General features: G+C 47.1%; 1 protein-coding gene across 10 annotated transcripts in view; it reads right to left on the bottom strand.

Moving 5' to 3' along the window:
* Window positions 1-16707, bottom strand: part of CELF2 (CUGBP Elav-like family member 2) — a 397972-nt gene that overhangs the window by 146477 nt on the left and 234788 nt on the right. For 8 of the 10 annotated variants that reach the window (XM_034643776.1, XM_034643782.1, XM_034643778.1 and 5 more), the window contains one exon: window positions 10804-11000. In XM_034643776.1, coding sequence (XP_034499667.1) covers window positions 10804-10981 — 178 coding nt within the window. In that variant the 5' untranslated portion in view covers window positions 10982-11000. Of the gene's footprint in view, window positions 1-10803; window positions 11001-11171; window positions 11449-12289; window positions 12566-16707 lie in introns of those variants that run through there. The other 2 variants (XM_034643780.1, XM_034643779.1) reach the window with 2 other exon arrangements.

Raw genomic sequence — 16707 nt, 5'->3', positions numbered from 1 at the left:
CCCCTGCAGAGCCACTTCACATCCAATATTCTATGAATAACTTATTCCTCAGTGGTCTACGGAGGAGGCAGTAACACATCCATCTGAAGAAATGGTGTTGGAAGAAATGAACTTTGTGTCACCACAACGTTTAAAACACATGTATGTGTGTTGTGTCAGTGTACAAACACAAGTACCCACACACCTCCCATCAAGAATGAGACTGTTCGTCACTCTTTAGCATCCACTGGATAGAGACCCATCAGGCAGGGGCCAGGCATCCTTCCACAGGACCCTGTACCGAAGACATTACATGGAAAGAGGGTACCGAGGGCCAGCGGACATACCATCCACGTCTGTGCTATTTATTCTACAGGAGGGCGGCAAACCACTCTGCATTTTACGGAGAACCCTCCAGAAGGTTCATTTAGTGAAAATGGTAGCCTCTTCCTGTCCTCAACTCCCTACAGGGAGGAGAAAGAAGTGGGAAAATTAAAGATGAAGCAAAAGGGGAAAGAGGACATGTGGGATACGTTGCTGGAAAGAGAAACATCGGACTCCTTCTTCCCCTCTCTCACTTCACCTTTCTTATACAAACAGGATTTCTGCACATGGGGCCACTTGAGTGTACATTCCAAAAGAGACAATGGTCCCCTGCACAAAATGGACACCGCGTCACCCAAAGCTGACTCTCCATTTCCAAAGAACTTACAGCCATCCTGTCTTTCATACTGTTCAATTCCTTCTCTCCTTCTGGGGCAAAGAACGTGGCCCGTTCATCCTTCTGTTCCCAGCACGAGGCACCAGGCCTTGCAGCACACAGGAGGCACCGATACATGTCTACTGCCACGTGACGGTGCTTTGGTAAACACTGTGTTAGCTTTCTGGGCCACATCTTTCATCTTTTCTAGGCTATGTGAAATGGGATCCAGGGCTTTCAAGGCTCCAAATCCCTGCTACAAAAGAGCCAGGCGTGAGGCCTCATGACAGCCCCGGCCAGAGGTCCGCTCCTGGGGGCTGTGAGCTAGCGGACTCGCCATCTCTGTAACTTTCATCATGTTCTAAGTTCACCACCTCTTCTATGTCAAAGTTTGGCTCAAACTCTACACTTTGCTGCCGTGCCAACATTTTAAGTCTGAGCAGCAGAATCCAGGGGTTTAGCATTAATTGAAAGAGCTTATCTATATATAGCCTCACTCTGCTCTTCAGTATCTTCAAAACTTCAATCATATTCTCCCTCTCTCTCTCTCTCTTTTTTGAGAGCACAATCCCTCTCTTTTTATGTTTTGCTACAGCCTTCCTCCCTTTTCATTCTTGTGCCTCAATGCTCTCAGGCCTTTTAAGTTAACCTCCTGGACCTTTCCATATGGGCTCACCTTCCTAGACCTCTGTGATTCATGCTGCTTTCCTCTGGAAGGCCTCCATCTCCTTGATGCATCTTCAATACCATTTCCTGATATCGGGCACAGTGGCCTGGAGGGGAGCGAGAAAGTTCTTTGTGCAAGGTGGTGGATTACCTGTGCTTTATCACTCGGTGTCTGCTATCTTCATTCGTAACGTTTAGCATTCGAGGGCTGTTTTGACCATGAACTTGTCAGAGGCATTTTTTCTCGTGCCCCCCATCCTCGCTATGACGGTGTCCCTCTAGTGTCTATGATGCAGCTCCCCTTAAACTATAGGAATTTAAGAAGCAATTTTTTTTTCACCCAAAACTGAAAAGAAGGAAAAAAAAAAAAGAAAAGAAAAGAACAGGGCCTAGCTGGCAAAAGACTCTGAACACTGCAGATGACAATAAGGATCATGATGGAGAGACAGGTGTTGAGCCCCGTATGTGTTCGGATGCAGGACTCATCCTCCATAGACTTATGGCCTACTGTACCCCAAAATACTTTGTAATGATCGGCTTCTGGGTCAATCAAGGAGTGTGATGAGTGGATACTCTCTTTCAATCCTTTAATTCATCTCTGATTCCAATTTATGATCCCTCTAATGGAAATAGAGAAGTTATATTTCTTTATTTTTCAAACCGATCGCTGTCCAAAGTATATTTCTCTGATCGGGTTTCTCCAATTTGAATTAATGCCAGAACGTGGAAACTGGATTAGGGGCATCTTTCTCAGTAATTTACATAGAGAGTGAAAAAATATTGATCCTAATACCTATTCCTATGGTGTCTCAATTGCCGTCCCCATTCTCCCAGACCTATTAGTTTTCACCATTATAACCTGGCCCTGTTTAGCTAACTAGCTCTCTTTTCCATCTGCAGCAAAAGCTGCTTCTGGACTCCTACCTACGTGTCTGTCCACGGGCCTCAAGAAATCCATGTGCCCCATAATTCATCCTGCCATGGAGGCCTTTATTGTGTGTTCCCCTCCCCATCACATGTGCTCACCAAAGTAGATTGGAAAATACCCTCACACATTGGAAGGCCCTAATTCTTTGATACATATAATTGGCCTAGTTCACTGCAAATTTCTCTAGTGTGATACCTCATGTATCACCGAGATACCTAATGCCTGATTTTCCATTGAATTTCACAGTAGGGGTCAGAACATTTCCAATTCTCTTGCCCAAGTGTCCTGAGAGCCAGTAGACTATCATCCGTCATTTCTGTTACCAGAATATGAAAACCCCTATCAATCTGTTGCTAAATCCTATTATTTTAGCCTACCTTCTACTTTTCCCGCTATTCGCTATTCGGCCAATTCTCTTTTCATCCCTTTTTAGTTTCCAATGGTCTTGAAGGTCATTTGATTGTTGTGCATTTATCCACAGTGGCACACCCTGCCACACTTATGTCTGGAGGGAGACTGGGTCTCCTCAGAGGTCTGGGCTAGCCAATATTACAAAAGAAAGCATATGAATGGATGATCTCAGGATCAGTGAAGTTTGGACAAGGGACAAAGAACCCAAGACCTCATGCCTAAATCCTGTTAGCATCTGGGGCCATATGTCCAAGAAGAAGATTCAGTCTTTCAAGAATCTATGAACACAGGAAAAAGGGTTGTAGCTGTACTAACAGCACTGTGCATTTCACCAGGGCTGGGATGATTAAAGACAATACATTTTTCCACAAGGTATGTAATGACTTTGTTTATACTTTTAATGCCAGCATTCTAAACACTTCTAAAATCTAACTTATCTAAGGTTAATGACAAATTCTAATCAGAAGCAAAGCCTGAAGGAGGAAGAAAGCAAATCTTTCAACCTGATTGCCTGATCACCTGGGATCTTTGGAGCAGAAGTCAGGAAGGGAGGTTAGGTCATGCTACGCCAACTCTCAAGCCCTGCATATGTGTTTCAGAGCAACTGGCAGCACCACCCTAAGAAAGTACTCTTTTTCTGGCTGGGAACCTGGACTTCTCATTTCCAAAGATGGTTTCATAATGACCCACAGTATGGTCAGCCAGAGTGGTTCACTTGTGTAACTGATGGGAGAGGATGTCTAAAGTGGAGGAATCTCATTGGGGGCAAATAAGAAGGTAAATAAGACCTCTAAGCAGGCAAGCTACAAATGCACTCAACAGGAAATGCAAATTGTGAGATCATCTAGATTTAGCTGTTTTAGTCAACCTGTAACGTGTTGGAGGGATTCCAACAGACATAAGCCATAGAGCCCTGGGCTTACTTTTCATGTAAATTTCTACCAAAAAATCCATTCCCCTCTCATCTAAAGCCTGCTTTTCTTATTCTTTCACTACGTTGGTTCCAGAAAGGCAAACCCACCAGTGACAAGATGGCTGGGGACCAGCTGATGTCCCAGACAGAGAAGAAAACAAAATGGTTAGAAACAGCCTTCAGTAGGTTCTTCTTTGATATTGGCTCTCTGTGTGTCCTCTGTAGCTCCCTCCTTTTCTTCTTCTTTTTCTCTCCAGAGATGTAAGGATCAAAATATGCCCAGGACAGACATTATCTGCCGGGGAAGAAGCTGTGCTTTGATAGAAGTGACAGAAATTCAGAGCTGGGCTAGACAGGCACTGGCCAGTGTCAGCATGGGGGTGGGGTGGGGGTGGGGTGGTATTTAAAGGGATTTCTTCTCACTGTAACTCAAAGGAGGCTAATTTAACATTTATCTTAATTTATCTCCATCAGCGCTGTGGGTGCAGTCTAAGTCAAAATAATGTAAAAGTCCATTAAAAAATGAATTGTTAAATCTCTCACAGAGCCATATGATAAAACTACTGAACCCCCCCCCCCCCGGCATGTGGTAAGGATTCCTGCCTGCATGAATATAAAAATTCTGACTGCATTTTACATTTATCCTGTAGGACTTCAGTCAGCCAACAATGAAAAGATGTCACAGGAAGTTACACAGTGATTTCTGTTAACGTAAAATTAATTCAGGATGAAAGATCCTTCCTGTGGGCCATTGAGACAGCACTACCAAAACTGGGGCTGTCCCAGAAGATCTAGGGCAGCAACCCTAGTTTCCAAGAGATTTAGGGCAGAAATCCTACCCCTACTTGTGTGCACTGAAATGTAAAATTGGTTCATCTTCTTGCATTTTTGAATTCTTTCTCAGTTATGGGTTTTGAGATGACATCGCTTAAATAAACTGGTCCCAAGTCCATTTCTGGTACGTAAGGGAAAGTTTCTGACAAGAGTTCTTTAAGGGAGAAAGGAGTACCATGAAACAGGAAAATGCTCCCACCCCACTCCTCCAATGGGATTCCTTCAATAAAAAGGTCAAAGGTGTTCTCGGCAAGCCTTTCCCATTTTAAAGATGAACGTTCAAGAAGACCTCCCCTTTCTTCAGACTGTACCAGCAGCCTGCCCAGTTGTCCTCTCACTGCAGATGCAACAACAGCAGCTTGTAACACTGTGACTTGTACGGGTAAGGGAAACGGAGAGCATTCTCTGACTAGTTCTAAGTCTCTTCCAGGTTTTGGAGCTTGCTGTCGTACGGCCCTAACACAGGAGAATCTTCTGGATTGGGGGGTGGGGTGGGGAGCTGTCCTCCTGTCACATTCTGAACTGAATACGAGAAGGCTTTCACCCTTCTCTGGGAGGGAAGGCCGAACTTCGACGCTATTAACAAACCCCTACAGCCCAAAGCAGAGGCGTCTGGAAGGGAAGGAACGGCTCCTGGTCTGTCGTGGTGGAAGAGCAGCGCGGCGGGGGACCAGGGCCGAGTCAGCCAAGGCCGGCGGCTGTCCAGCCAGCCTAACTGCAGCCTGACCGTCAAGAAGACGAAATGCCACCAAGCGCCAGGACCACTACGGAATTGCTCTTTTGAAACTTAATAACTCTTCCCAGAGGAGCCGTGAATTTAATTTTGGTTCCACCCAGAACAGTCTGGGCTCTAGGCACAGCAAGAGCTGCAGCTGCACGGCCCTTCTGCCGTGACCTCTGAGCACATTTCAAGAAAAAAGGAAGTTTTGTTCTTCAGGCCTGTGGCACGTCGTGATAGTCGACACAAGCCACTTCCTGTTTCTAGCTCTCTTTTGGGTAAGAAGTTGCAGAGAAAGAGACACACAGAGAGGGAGGGAGGGAAGGGGAGGAAGGGGGGAGGGGTAATCAAGGAGGCATTAGGTCAGGACAAAGGGCCTGGTTCCATCCTCCAATTTCAAATGTTAAATGATTTCATTCTAGTTACTGAGCACAAACCCCTCAGCTTTCCTTCCTGTAAAATCAGAATAACGTTTAACCTAACACCACTCAGTAATAATATGTAAGATTTGAGCTTAGCACAATGTAACCAGCGCTCCTGACAGAGCCACGATCCGATCCGAGGCACACAACTTGCCAACACGGAGAGGCTCTGGGCTGGGGCTCAAGGAACACACTTGCTGCACCCGCCACCTCCGGTCCTGGGCCTCGCTCACGGTCACCAATCCCAGAGCAGAGCCACCCCTGTGCCTTTATCAGCTTCCCTACCTGAGGTCTCAGAGAACATTCTCACACACCCAATACCCTTCCTGGCCTCCTCCTCACCTGGTTAGGTCCTCTCCAGCAGAAGGTGATCCCATGTCTGGGCTCGCTCACAGAACCACAAGCCCCAGGGCCCCACTCCCAACCCTCACCCTCCCAGTGTCACGGGGCCTCCCCACTCTTCAGTAATCCTGCTCTTCTTCTGCGTTGCATTTTCCAAAGCAGTCATTTTAAATCTTTTCCCCTCTCCTTACGTCTTCTGTTCCACTCGCCTCCTCTGCAATGAGCTGTCTACTGAGAAGACGAGGGCATCTGTATTGTCTACTTCCCTCCATGAGACTGAAATGTGCTGGTTGCTCCTTCCTTCTGACTGCTCTGCTGTTTCAAATGAGGTCCCCTTCTACCCTTTTCCATGTGCTCTTCAGCCACTCTTTTTGTCTCCTCAAACACCCTGATTCCCGTCTTCCTTGTGCTTTCAGTATATCCTATCCTTTTGCTTCACCTTTTTATTATTATTTTTTAAAGATTTTATTTTATTTATTTATTTGACAGAGACAGCCAGCGAGAGAGGGAACACAGCAGGGGAGTGGGAGAGGAAGAAGCAGGCTCCTAGCAGAGGATCCTGTTGTGGGGCTCGATCCCAGAATGCTGCGATCATGCCCTGAGCTGAAGGCAGATGCTTAAGGACTGCGCCACCCAGGCACCCCCTATTATTTTCTTAAAATAAAATGCCCAGCCTACTAGAAGGGGCAGTGTCTACTCATGTCCCGCATGTAAACCTACACAATCCATGGCCTCCACCTTCTGGAACTCTCTCACACCCTGCGACCACCAAAGCCAGTGGCTTTCCTTGGCCCACATCCTTCTTGATGTTTCTGTGGCACCTTAGACTCAACGGGATCAAAACTGAACTTAATATTCCTCTCCTTCCCGTTCCCTCAGCTGCGGACTGCTTTCTGACGCCTTCTAGTTAAGGCCAAGTCCTTCTGCTCATCCCTGCCTCAGCTGAGTTATCAAGCCCTCCTTCTTTCCACCACCACCATGTCTGTGTCACTCAGGACGCACCTTCTCCACAGCCATGGTCACTGGCATCTCTGTTCAGGCCCCATGTGCTTCAGCCAACCCACCTCACCAGTCTCCCAGTCTCTGTTCCCCGCTGCCAGAGCCTTCACAGACCCTCAACTGTCTTGCCAATCAAATTCTATTACTCTAGCCTGAGAATGAAGATCTTCTAAGAACAGGCTCCATCCCCTATTTCCAGATGTCAGCCCTTCCCCTCTGCCATTTCATTTCAAGCACTTCACATTTCCTTTGAATTCTGGCAGGATTTATAGTTCCCAGAAACTGCCCTGCACTTTCTCACCTCTGTGCTTGAAATTGGGCCTGTCCATCCACTTGTAATGTTTAACACTGTCTTTACCTATTGAAATCCGATTTTTCTCTTTGGTAAAGATGCCATGTTTTCCTGTCTCCATAGCTGCTAAGTATTCATTCCCTCCCCAAACTTCCAGATTTCAAATAGGCCCCTCTTTTTTTTTATCCTTATCCCATAGTCTTCAATATTATCATTACCTGTGCACTGGCCTCACTATCCCTATTAGAGTTCAAGTTCTTGGGGACAGTGATGACAACAGCAACTCTAATAGTAACCATCACCACACCCTCCCACCGCCCTCCAGCTTTGTGCAAAGCGTATAACTTCATCTCAGCAACCCGAGGAGGACAGTCTTCTTCCTCAGACAAGATTAGGTAACACGCCCGAGGCAGACACTCAGGGAGTAGCAGAGCCAGGAATTGAATTTAGGCTTGTCTGGCTTCAAAACCAATGCTCTTAACTACTAGGTGGTATTTCTCCCCACCCATAGACTCGACCAATAACCACTGAATAAAACATCGTCTTCATGAGTCCCAGTATTTGGGCCGGTTCACTGAGCTGGGTTCCCCAGAGTTGACAGACTCTGCCTACAGTCAACACATACATCAAAAGGGAGAAGGCACGGACGGTTTAGGCTCTCTCAGAGGATGCTTTAAAAATACTGAAGAAAGCTTTTATGCCTCAAGACTTAGGAACATCAGGTGCAAAATGAGAGAAAAACCTAACTCACCCAGATTAGGTAATAAGCTGATTTTGTCTCCTTCCTTGGAACCACTCATGTCAGTGAGGCAATGAATCAAGGCAATTCCAAAAACCCTACTTTCATCATTTAGACCATGTTTAGATAGAAAATTCTGTCATCTGGTGCTATGCCATCAGCCCTGGGAAAACACGATGACCATGTGCTGCTGAGAGACTCGGGACCCATGCAAATGTTTAGGCCTACTGCACGTGTGCACGGGAAAATACCGCATGGCACACACAGGTATGAGGTCAAGACAAGCTGTGGTTGCTGCTCTCTATACCCACGTGGCTAAGGGCTGTAATCCTCTGAAGGGAATGTCATTATGCAGCTCAAATCCCATCACAACAAATACCTTACAACAGAGATATCTGTATAACAAAAATCCTTTCAAGCTTTGGCTGACAGCCTGCGTACTTCAAGCAATACTTGATGTGAGATTTGGAGTCCACAGTAATGGGAATTGACCTATATTTCCAAAGGTAAGATTTGAATGATTTCATCTGTAACTTCTATCCCATGATCACATGAGTTGGGATGATGTATGATTTACACCCATGAGCATGAAAACCAAACACAAAGGCAGGGACCAAATCAACCTGACTCGTGAAGGGCAGAGTTCCTTCCTTTCATTTGGGGAGCACTTAGGGACAGGAGAAGGCCTATGACCCACACCCTGAAATGGAGCTGAACAAAGCTGGTTTGTGGCCTCATCTCCCTGAGGTGAGCACATGGAGGTAGAGCCCATAAAGACACCACTTACTAGCTGGGCCCCCTGGGCTGTTGCTTAACTTCTACAGAGCCTCCGTTTCCTCATCTGTAAGACGTGACAAACAGCACCTAAATTCAGGATTTCGGCAAGAACTAAAGGAACTGACTTCTAACACAGGGCCCGGGGCACAGCACACGTGCTCAAAAAAGTTCGTTCCCTCGTCGGGCCTCCTCTCCCCTCCAAGACTCTGGGCTTCTGCAAACGACTTAAACGAAGTTAGTTGTAAGACCTAGTGAATGAGGTCAACAAAGTGTATAGTTTCAAACACGGCCTGGTTAAGACAGTGCTCGGAGGAACATCGGGGAAAAGAGAGAAAATGGTAGCAGAGCTAGACCACGCACACTTTCTTGACCGAAAGGAGGCTCTTCTGGCTAAGGCAAGCTCCGTGTAAAATAAAATGCAAGTAATCAGGCAACAAAAGAAATGAGCTTTGATCACATATGTCAGAGGTCATCCTGAAAAATGGTGATAAACTGAAATTTGGAGGTATGTTTTCCTAGACTGGGATGAACTATGGCTACGGCTCCAAAACGCTCGCTTACTGCCCCTGGCCTAGTTCTCCTTGGTGTCATTCTAGATGGAGGGATGGCCCTTATTTGGTGACTCTTCAGCTCCAGTCCGGTGCATTGTACCGTCTTTCCTCAGTAGGATACTACAATTAAAACAAATTCTAGTCTTCTCCATCTGGGACACATGCAGGTAAATAATTTAGGAATATGGCTGACAAACATCTCAATGTTGCTCCAATTTGTGACATTTTAAATCTTACTGAATTTTAGACATGTGATTTTCTTTTTTTCAAACTATGGGACAACCGAGTTTGTGGCGACAAAATTCCACCTAAGCTACTTGGAGAACACTCTTGGTGTTTCACGCCTTGAGACGGAAAACGGGAGCCCTAGGAACATAATCTGAAGGCCTGCCTGTTCACCTTATAAAATGAGTACTGGCTTTAAAATTCTTCCAAGGTTCCCCAAAGTGCTATCAGACTGCAGCAACTAGAGAGAACATGAGGGGGCCCACCATTTCTCAGAGTCATAGAGCATCAGTCTCAAGGATGATTTACTCCTCTCCCTTCACCTTGACAGGAAGAAAGAGGCTCAGAGAAAAGTGTATGCTAATGCTCATGTGTTCAACTCAAATCTATGTACAAGCTGAACAATGAGTTTGCAGGACCTCGCCTGAGAGGCAACAGAGAAATAAAATAATAGGGCAGACCCAAATTCCAAGGTGCAGAGAAGAAGAAAGTACAAGATCCACTGAAAAGGCAGGGGAGCCCTGGGTAGACAGCCCAAGACATCAAGAACAGAAAGAACAAAAATACTAAAGCAAGGTTAAAACAGCCACAAAGACCAAATGGTAGCAGCAGAGAAGATATTTTTAAATTTAGTTTGCACAGAGCTTACAAAGACGATTCCAATACACGGAAGCTTCTGCCCAGTAACGAGGCTTCTGGTCTCTATTTTAATAACTGAAATCCCCTCTCCCCTATCACTCTGGTCTTAAAATGGAGGCAGTAAAAACCGCCAGATTATACACTTGAATCTTACCACTGGTAAGGGCGTAAACCGCAAGCATTTTTGAAGGTGTGCTAACTATTTCAGGCCACTAGGGTGCTTCTTCCCGCCCGAAAAGGCACATTTCACTTAATGATCCCCACCTAAACCCCAAGAATTGATGTCCCTCTTAAAAAGTATACCCTTTCTTCCTTACACCACGGGTACCGCACTAACTGTTCGGGAGGCATTTCAGGGTCCCCAAAGGCTATGGAAAAGTAAAATGCAGTCAATTGCACGGGCAATAACGGGAAGGCAGGGGGAGAAAGAGTTCGCTTCTGCAACGCAAGGCTGAGAAACACGGCTCCTTAGAGAGGCATCCACGCCACCCGAGACGAGCCTGCGCTGCCGAGGAAGTGACCTCGGGAGAGCAATCACGCGCCTGGCCAGAGNCGCCTGGCCAGAGGCGCGGCCGCTTTTTTTTTTTTTTTTTTTTTTTTTTTTTTTTTTTTTTTTTTTTTTTTTTTCCCCCTCCCCCCACCGCGCGTGTCCCCCCCGCGGTCTGTACCTTTACTCTGGGGAGGGTTCTGACTCCGGTCCCGGAGGACGTTGATCTGGTAGACGGCTCCGTAAGGCTCAAAAAGTTCTTTCAGCTCCTTTTCCGACCAGGACCGGGGGATCTGTCCGACAAACATCTTAATGGCATCTGGGTCTGGTTGGTCTGAGTGATCCAAAGCGCCGTTCATCTTGTTGGCCGTGCCGTTACTGTCAAAGAGGGAACCGGGAGCCAGAGTTAGGGCTGCACGGTGAGGGACAGGAAGAAAAAAAATGGGGGTGGGGTGGGGGCGGGGAGGCGGAAGCAGGAGGAAGAGGAGCACGGGGCAAAGTGCCTAATGAGTCGTAGAAATTTGATGAACTAAAACAAAGCACAGGCACCATTAGGTTGTTCGGCGGCGGCGGCAGCGGCTGCGGGCTCTCAGTGCAGGCTGCTGTTCAGCATCGCCGCCCGAGCACAGGGCAGCGCCCCGCCGCCTGTCACCCGGGGCGTGGACATCTTGAAGCCCGGCTCGGGAGGCAGCTGCAAGTTAAGTGCAGGTCTCGCTCTGCAAGGCTGCCACCAACGCATCCGCAGCGCGATCAGCCCCACACTGGCTCTCGTGTGCAAAGAAGGGCAGGGCTGGATTTCTGCTGGATTCTGCCCCTCCGCAAAGCCCCCCCCCCCCGCCTTTTGGAGATTTTTGGAAGAGAGGAGAGAGGTGGTAATAATAAAGTCACATGAAAAGAAAATGAAACACTTGGCAGTCCGTCAGATGACTAATGCAAGATGCTGGTGATGAATTTGCAGAGTGCGCGAGGCATCCATGTGTGCATCAAATTAGTACGTTGTTGCTGCTCAGAATGGAAAGTGCTCCAGCAATGCGGCTCCGCGCAGCCCATTGGCTGCCCACGCCGGAGAAAAGGGCCGGGGCGGGGAGGGGGCTCCCGTTTAAAAAGCACATTGTTTATGGGATCCAGGCACAAAGGGTTTAATTCAGAGAGGCAAAGGCGATCTCAGAAATGCCTGCTTTGTGCCGGAAAAAAAATGCAGCCCCAGAAAGTTGAGTTCCCACTAAAAGACACTGAATATTTCAAATCTTTCACACTCCATAAATTGCTCTCTGTATATCTGACTTCCAGATGTTGTACTTGAGTTCTAAACAATCACACGTTTGGGAGAGAAAAGAGGAAAGTCTGCCTTTTCTTCTCCTAGCTTCAGTAAATATTTGGGGCTGATACAAAGAGCGAGACCATAAGCTTTTACATATCAATCTTCTTTAATGCTGTTTTCCAAACCCCTCATTTGGAAGAGAGAACACTCTCCTTTAGAATTCTGCCATTCTAGTCAACATCATGTAATACGATGATGAAGGCATTCATTTAAAAAAAAAAANACAGGAAGAAAAAAAATGGGGGTGGGGTGGGGGCGGGGAGGCGGAAGCAGGAGGAAGAGGAGCACGGGGCAAAGTGCCTAATGAGTCGTAGAAATTTGATGAACTAAAACAAAGCACAGGCACCATTAGGTTGTTCGGCGGCGGCGGCAGCGGCTGCGGGCTCTCAGTGCAGGCTGCTGTTCAGCATCGCCGCCCGAGCACAGGGCAGCGCCCCGCCGCCTGTCACCCGGGGCGTGGACATCTTGAAGCCCGGCTCGGGAGGCAGCTGCAAGTTAAGTGCAGGTCTCGCTCTGCAAGGCTGCCACCAACGCATCCGCAGCGCGATCAGCCCCACACTGGCTCTCGTGTGCAAAGAAGGGCAGGGCTGGATTTCTGCTGGATTCTGCCCCTCCGCAAAGCCCCCCCCCCCCGCCTTTTGGAGATTTTTGGAAGAGAGGAGAGAGGTGGTAATAATAAAGTCACATGAAAAGAAAATGAAACACTTGGCAGTCCGTCAGATGACTAATGCAAGATGCTGGTGATGAATTTGCAGAGTGCGCGAGGCATCCATGTGTGCATCAAATTAGTACGTTGTTGCTGCTCAGAATGGAAAGTGCTCCAGCAATGCGGCTCCGCGCAGCCCATTGGCTGCCCACGCCGGAGAAAAGGGCCGGGGCGGGGAGGGGGCTCCCGTTTAAAAAGCACATTGTTTATGGGATCCAGGCACAAAGGGTTTAATTCAGAGAGGCAAAGGCGATCTCAGAAATGCCTGCTTTGTGCCGGAAAAAAAATGCAGCCCCAGAAAGTTGAGTTCCCACTAAAAGACACTGAATATTTCAAATCTTTCACACTCCATAAATTGCTCTCTGTATATCTGACTTCCAGATGTTGTACTTGAGTTCTAAACAATCACACGTTTGGGAGAGAAAAGAGGAAAGTCTGCCTTTTCTTCTCCTAGCTTCAGTAAATATTTGGGGCTGATACAAAGAGCGAGACCATAAGCTTTTACATATCAATCTTCTTTAATGCTGTTTTCCAAACCCCTCATTTGGAAGAGAGAACACTCTCCTTTAGAATTCTGCCATTCTAGTCAACATCATGTAATACGATGATGAAGGCATTCATTTAAAAAAAAAAATTTGGATCCCTCCTATTTGAGCTGCAGTAAGCAGTAAAGCAAAATCCCCTACCTCCTTCATCGCCCCCCCCCACTCCTAAAATGCAGCCTAAACCCGCCCACTCTGCCAAGCGACAAGGCTGAATGCCCTGAGCAGCATTCATTTGCAGTCCTGTGTTCTTGGTTCAACATCTCATCCTGTGAAAATAAAATGCACCTAAGAAAGTGCAAACCCGGCAGATAGAGCACCTGCAAAGCCACTGCCATGACCATTAGCCAGCCCCCAGCTCAGGAGGCAGGAAGCTCAAAAAGGGGCCACATGGACTAAAACTTCACTGTAAATGGCAGACGTTATTTCCCAGTAGCCTGTGGGTAAATTAGAAGATATTCAAGGACCTTAAGCAGGGTTCTTTATTAGGTTAAAGCCAACAATCAAGGACCACCAGAACATCTCCAGTCTGCTCCTGACCTAGGTAGGGTTGCCCTGAGCCCCAGATAAAAAAAAAAAAGACGACGACCCTGCGTGATGACTAAAAGACAAACAAAAAGCCTGTGGGAAGGAGAAATTCTCAATTCAATTTAATCCCAAGAGGAAAATGATGGCAAACACTCTTCACTAGGTCCTGGCTCCAATTTCCACTTCTTCTCATTCCCCCTAGTTTAACACTTAATTTTTTTTTTTTTTTTGTTCTTGAGATAAACAATCTGACTGTCTAACTTGAAGCACTTTCAGAGCTTTCTCTAATCAACCTTATTGTTAGAAAAAATGCTCTGCTGAATAAAATATTGAGTGCATCATCTTCTTTCAACAGTTGAGGTGCAATGTGATGCTTGTTTATAGCAGAGGTTGATCATTTATCTTGTTCTTAGGTCCCTCTAGTTCTTCCCAAGTCACCCTTTGAGAATCTGGTGAACACTGTGAGCCCACCGAGCTGACTCCGGCACAGTGGAGGCGGCAAAGCCCCACGCAGCACAGAATGTCGTGCTCACAGCTCGTTGAGAGCAGCGAGTGTGGCAAGATGTATTTCTGGGACAGGAAGGGCTGTGGTGACTGCTGCTGACAATCAGCCAGGATGAAAAGAGGAAGACATTGCCACAGGTCTCAGCTAACAGGGAACAGAAGCTCCAGAAACGAGGCTTTTGCATCTTGTTCCTACAGAGCGCAGTGACTACCATGGAAGAGTCAGGGGACGGCATACTCGTCCTCGTGTCTGAACTTAGAGCAAGCATCCCATAATTGCCTTCCCCTGGAGGGGCCTTTCCCCTTTTCTCAAAAAATACTCACCGAGGAGCCTAAAGGAAGGGAAGCTGCCAAGAGGGCTTGGACCTCATGCCTTTGCTCTTTAAGTTGGCAGGCGCGTATTTATAGCCCTTCCCCACCAGCCACCCTGTGGACATGCCTGCAGACCTCCCATCGTCCTGAGGCAGTGGGCTGTCAGGGCTCAGGGCGTGGGCTCTGAATCCTGGGGCCACCCCTTCGTAACTGTGCCACTCTGGGCCTTAAACTCCTCGTCTGTAAAATGGGAGTGATAGACACCATGTCACAGAGTCGGGTGCTTGTTCCAGAACGTAGCCCAGAGTAAGTGTCTAAGAAGTGGCAGCTTTTTCTACTGTTAAATCGCTTCTTGGCACTTGTGACACACTCAAAATGAGTGGCCATTACAAATGAAAATTCTTTTCAATCCCCAATTTTTCCTAGTGGAGACTCAAACACAATTCATATCCTAAATAATAATGCCTACCTTTTAGTGAGGACTTACATGCCAGATACGGCGTGAGGTGTTTTACACTCAGTATTTCTAATCCTTGTAACAACCCGATGAGAAAGTATTATTTTCTAGATGCGAACATCTCAGAATTAAGTTCCTTTCTGAAGATTACTGGCTTATATACTGCAGAAGTAGAATTCGAACCTAGGCCCAGTGGGCTCCAACGCATGAAATATTTCTAATCTATCATGGGGCCGACACTGTGTCAGGTCTCCCTTGGGCTGAGAGTGAATGGCTCAGGGGAAATCTAAGAGAAGACAAGGCCAAGAGCAAATCCTATTGGGTCCCTAGAATCACACTGCCAAATAAAAGGTAGCACTAAAGAACCAACACACACACACACACACCCCTTTCTACTATCTACGGAAAGGAGGGGACCCAGTGCTGAACTTGAGACTCCATTAAGACTATGTTAAAACACACACTATTCTCAATAATCACATAACAACGTCTCCATCTCCAGATTCCCTTCCTCTCTAGCCCCACAGGGTGACATCAATGAGCACCTCTCACCCACCTCTACACATCATTTCCTAACTACCTGCCACTTTGCAAACGACTCTTCCAAAGATTATCATCAAACGCTAAGTGCATGACGATCCCTTAAGTAAATCCAACGATGTCTATTTCTTACACAAACTACCACAATAGTGCATCTTCTCAGTCAAGAGCTTCTGTGCGGGACAGGTGGTCCTAACCCCGCCAACCCCACAGTGCTGAATCCCAGGCCGAGAGCCTAATGGTACTGCAAGAGATTGGTTAACTTTGCTCTGATGCAGGCGAGCTCCCCCTTCTTTGGACGCCCAGCTTTCTTCCTGGCTGCTGCTTGCTTCTAGCAGAGACTTACTGACTTCTTTTGTCCTCATGAGGCTGCATGTGCTGACACTTCTAAGGAAGCCAGAAATTATGTGTCCAACAGTTAAACCTTTGGGGGTACTGCCAGAGGCCACGGAGAGCCAATGTGCTCTTCACAGAGGGATCATTATGGGAACAGATAGCCCAAATCTCAGTATGATCTTCTATTTACGAGACTCTGACCTCAGGCTTAGAAAATTAGACGAGCTCACTTCTCTGTATTCCCTAGCCATCTTTAGCACCTATTGCAGTGCAGGAATTAGATTCAAATTCAAATAGTTATTGAGAGCTTACTCTTTGCCAGAAAACTTTGCCAGGTACTTGACATACAATATCCCAACAGCTCCACAAAGTTGGCATCATCATCCCTGTTTTGGAAATGATGCCACTGAGAGTCATGGAGGTGAAGTGACTTTCCCAGTGTCACACCCCTAGGAAGAGGTGGCCGTAGAATCTGGACACATTGAGATGTAAAGGCCAATTGTCATTGCTCAGTACTCCATGAGCTGGGTTTCTCGAGGCTGAGGTTTCCTGAAGACTCAGTGACCACTTGTAGGCACTCAACGAAAGCACATACATCTCTGCTAGCACCTCACTTACAAACTACAGGACACCGAGAGCCAATTCTGCTTTTGCTCTTGGCGAGGAGCCGAATGTAAGGCTCCTCTCGGAGAGATGCCATATGGAATCGGACCACGAGTTAGAGAGCACCAAGCCAGCGGGCACTGGGGGTATCAGTCTCAGAGCCAAGACGAAAATATAATGATGTGTGTGGGGGGGGGATGAGTACTCTTACTTTTTTTGCTTTTAGCACAGGCACT

Source organism: Ailuropoda melanoleuca, chromosome 15, assembly GCF_002007445.2.
Source record: "Ailuropoda melanoleuca isolate Jingjing chromosome 15, ASM200744v2, whole genome shotgun sequence".
Lineage (NCBI taxonomy): Eukaryota > Metazoa > Chordata > Mammalia > Carnivora > Ursidae > Ailuropoda > Ailuropoda melanoleuca.
Note: the sequence above shows the minus strand (reverse complement) of the source record. Positions and strands in the feature narration are given on the sequence as shown.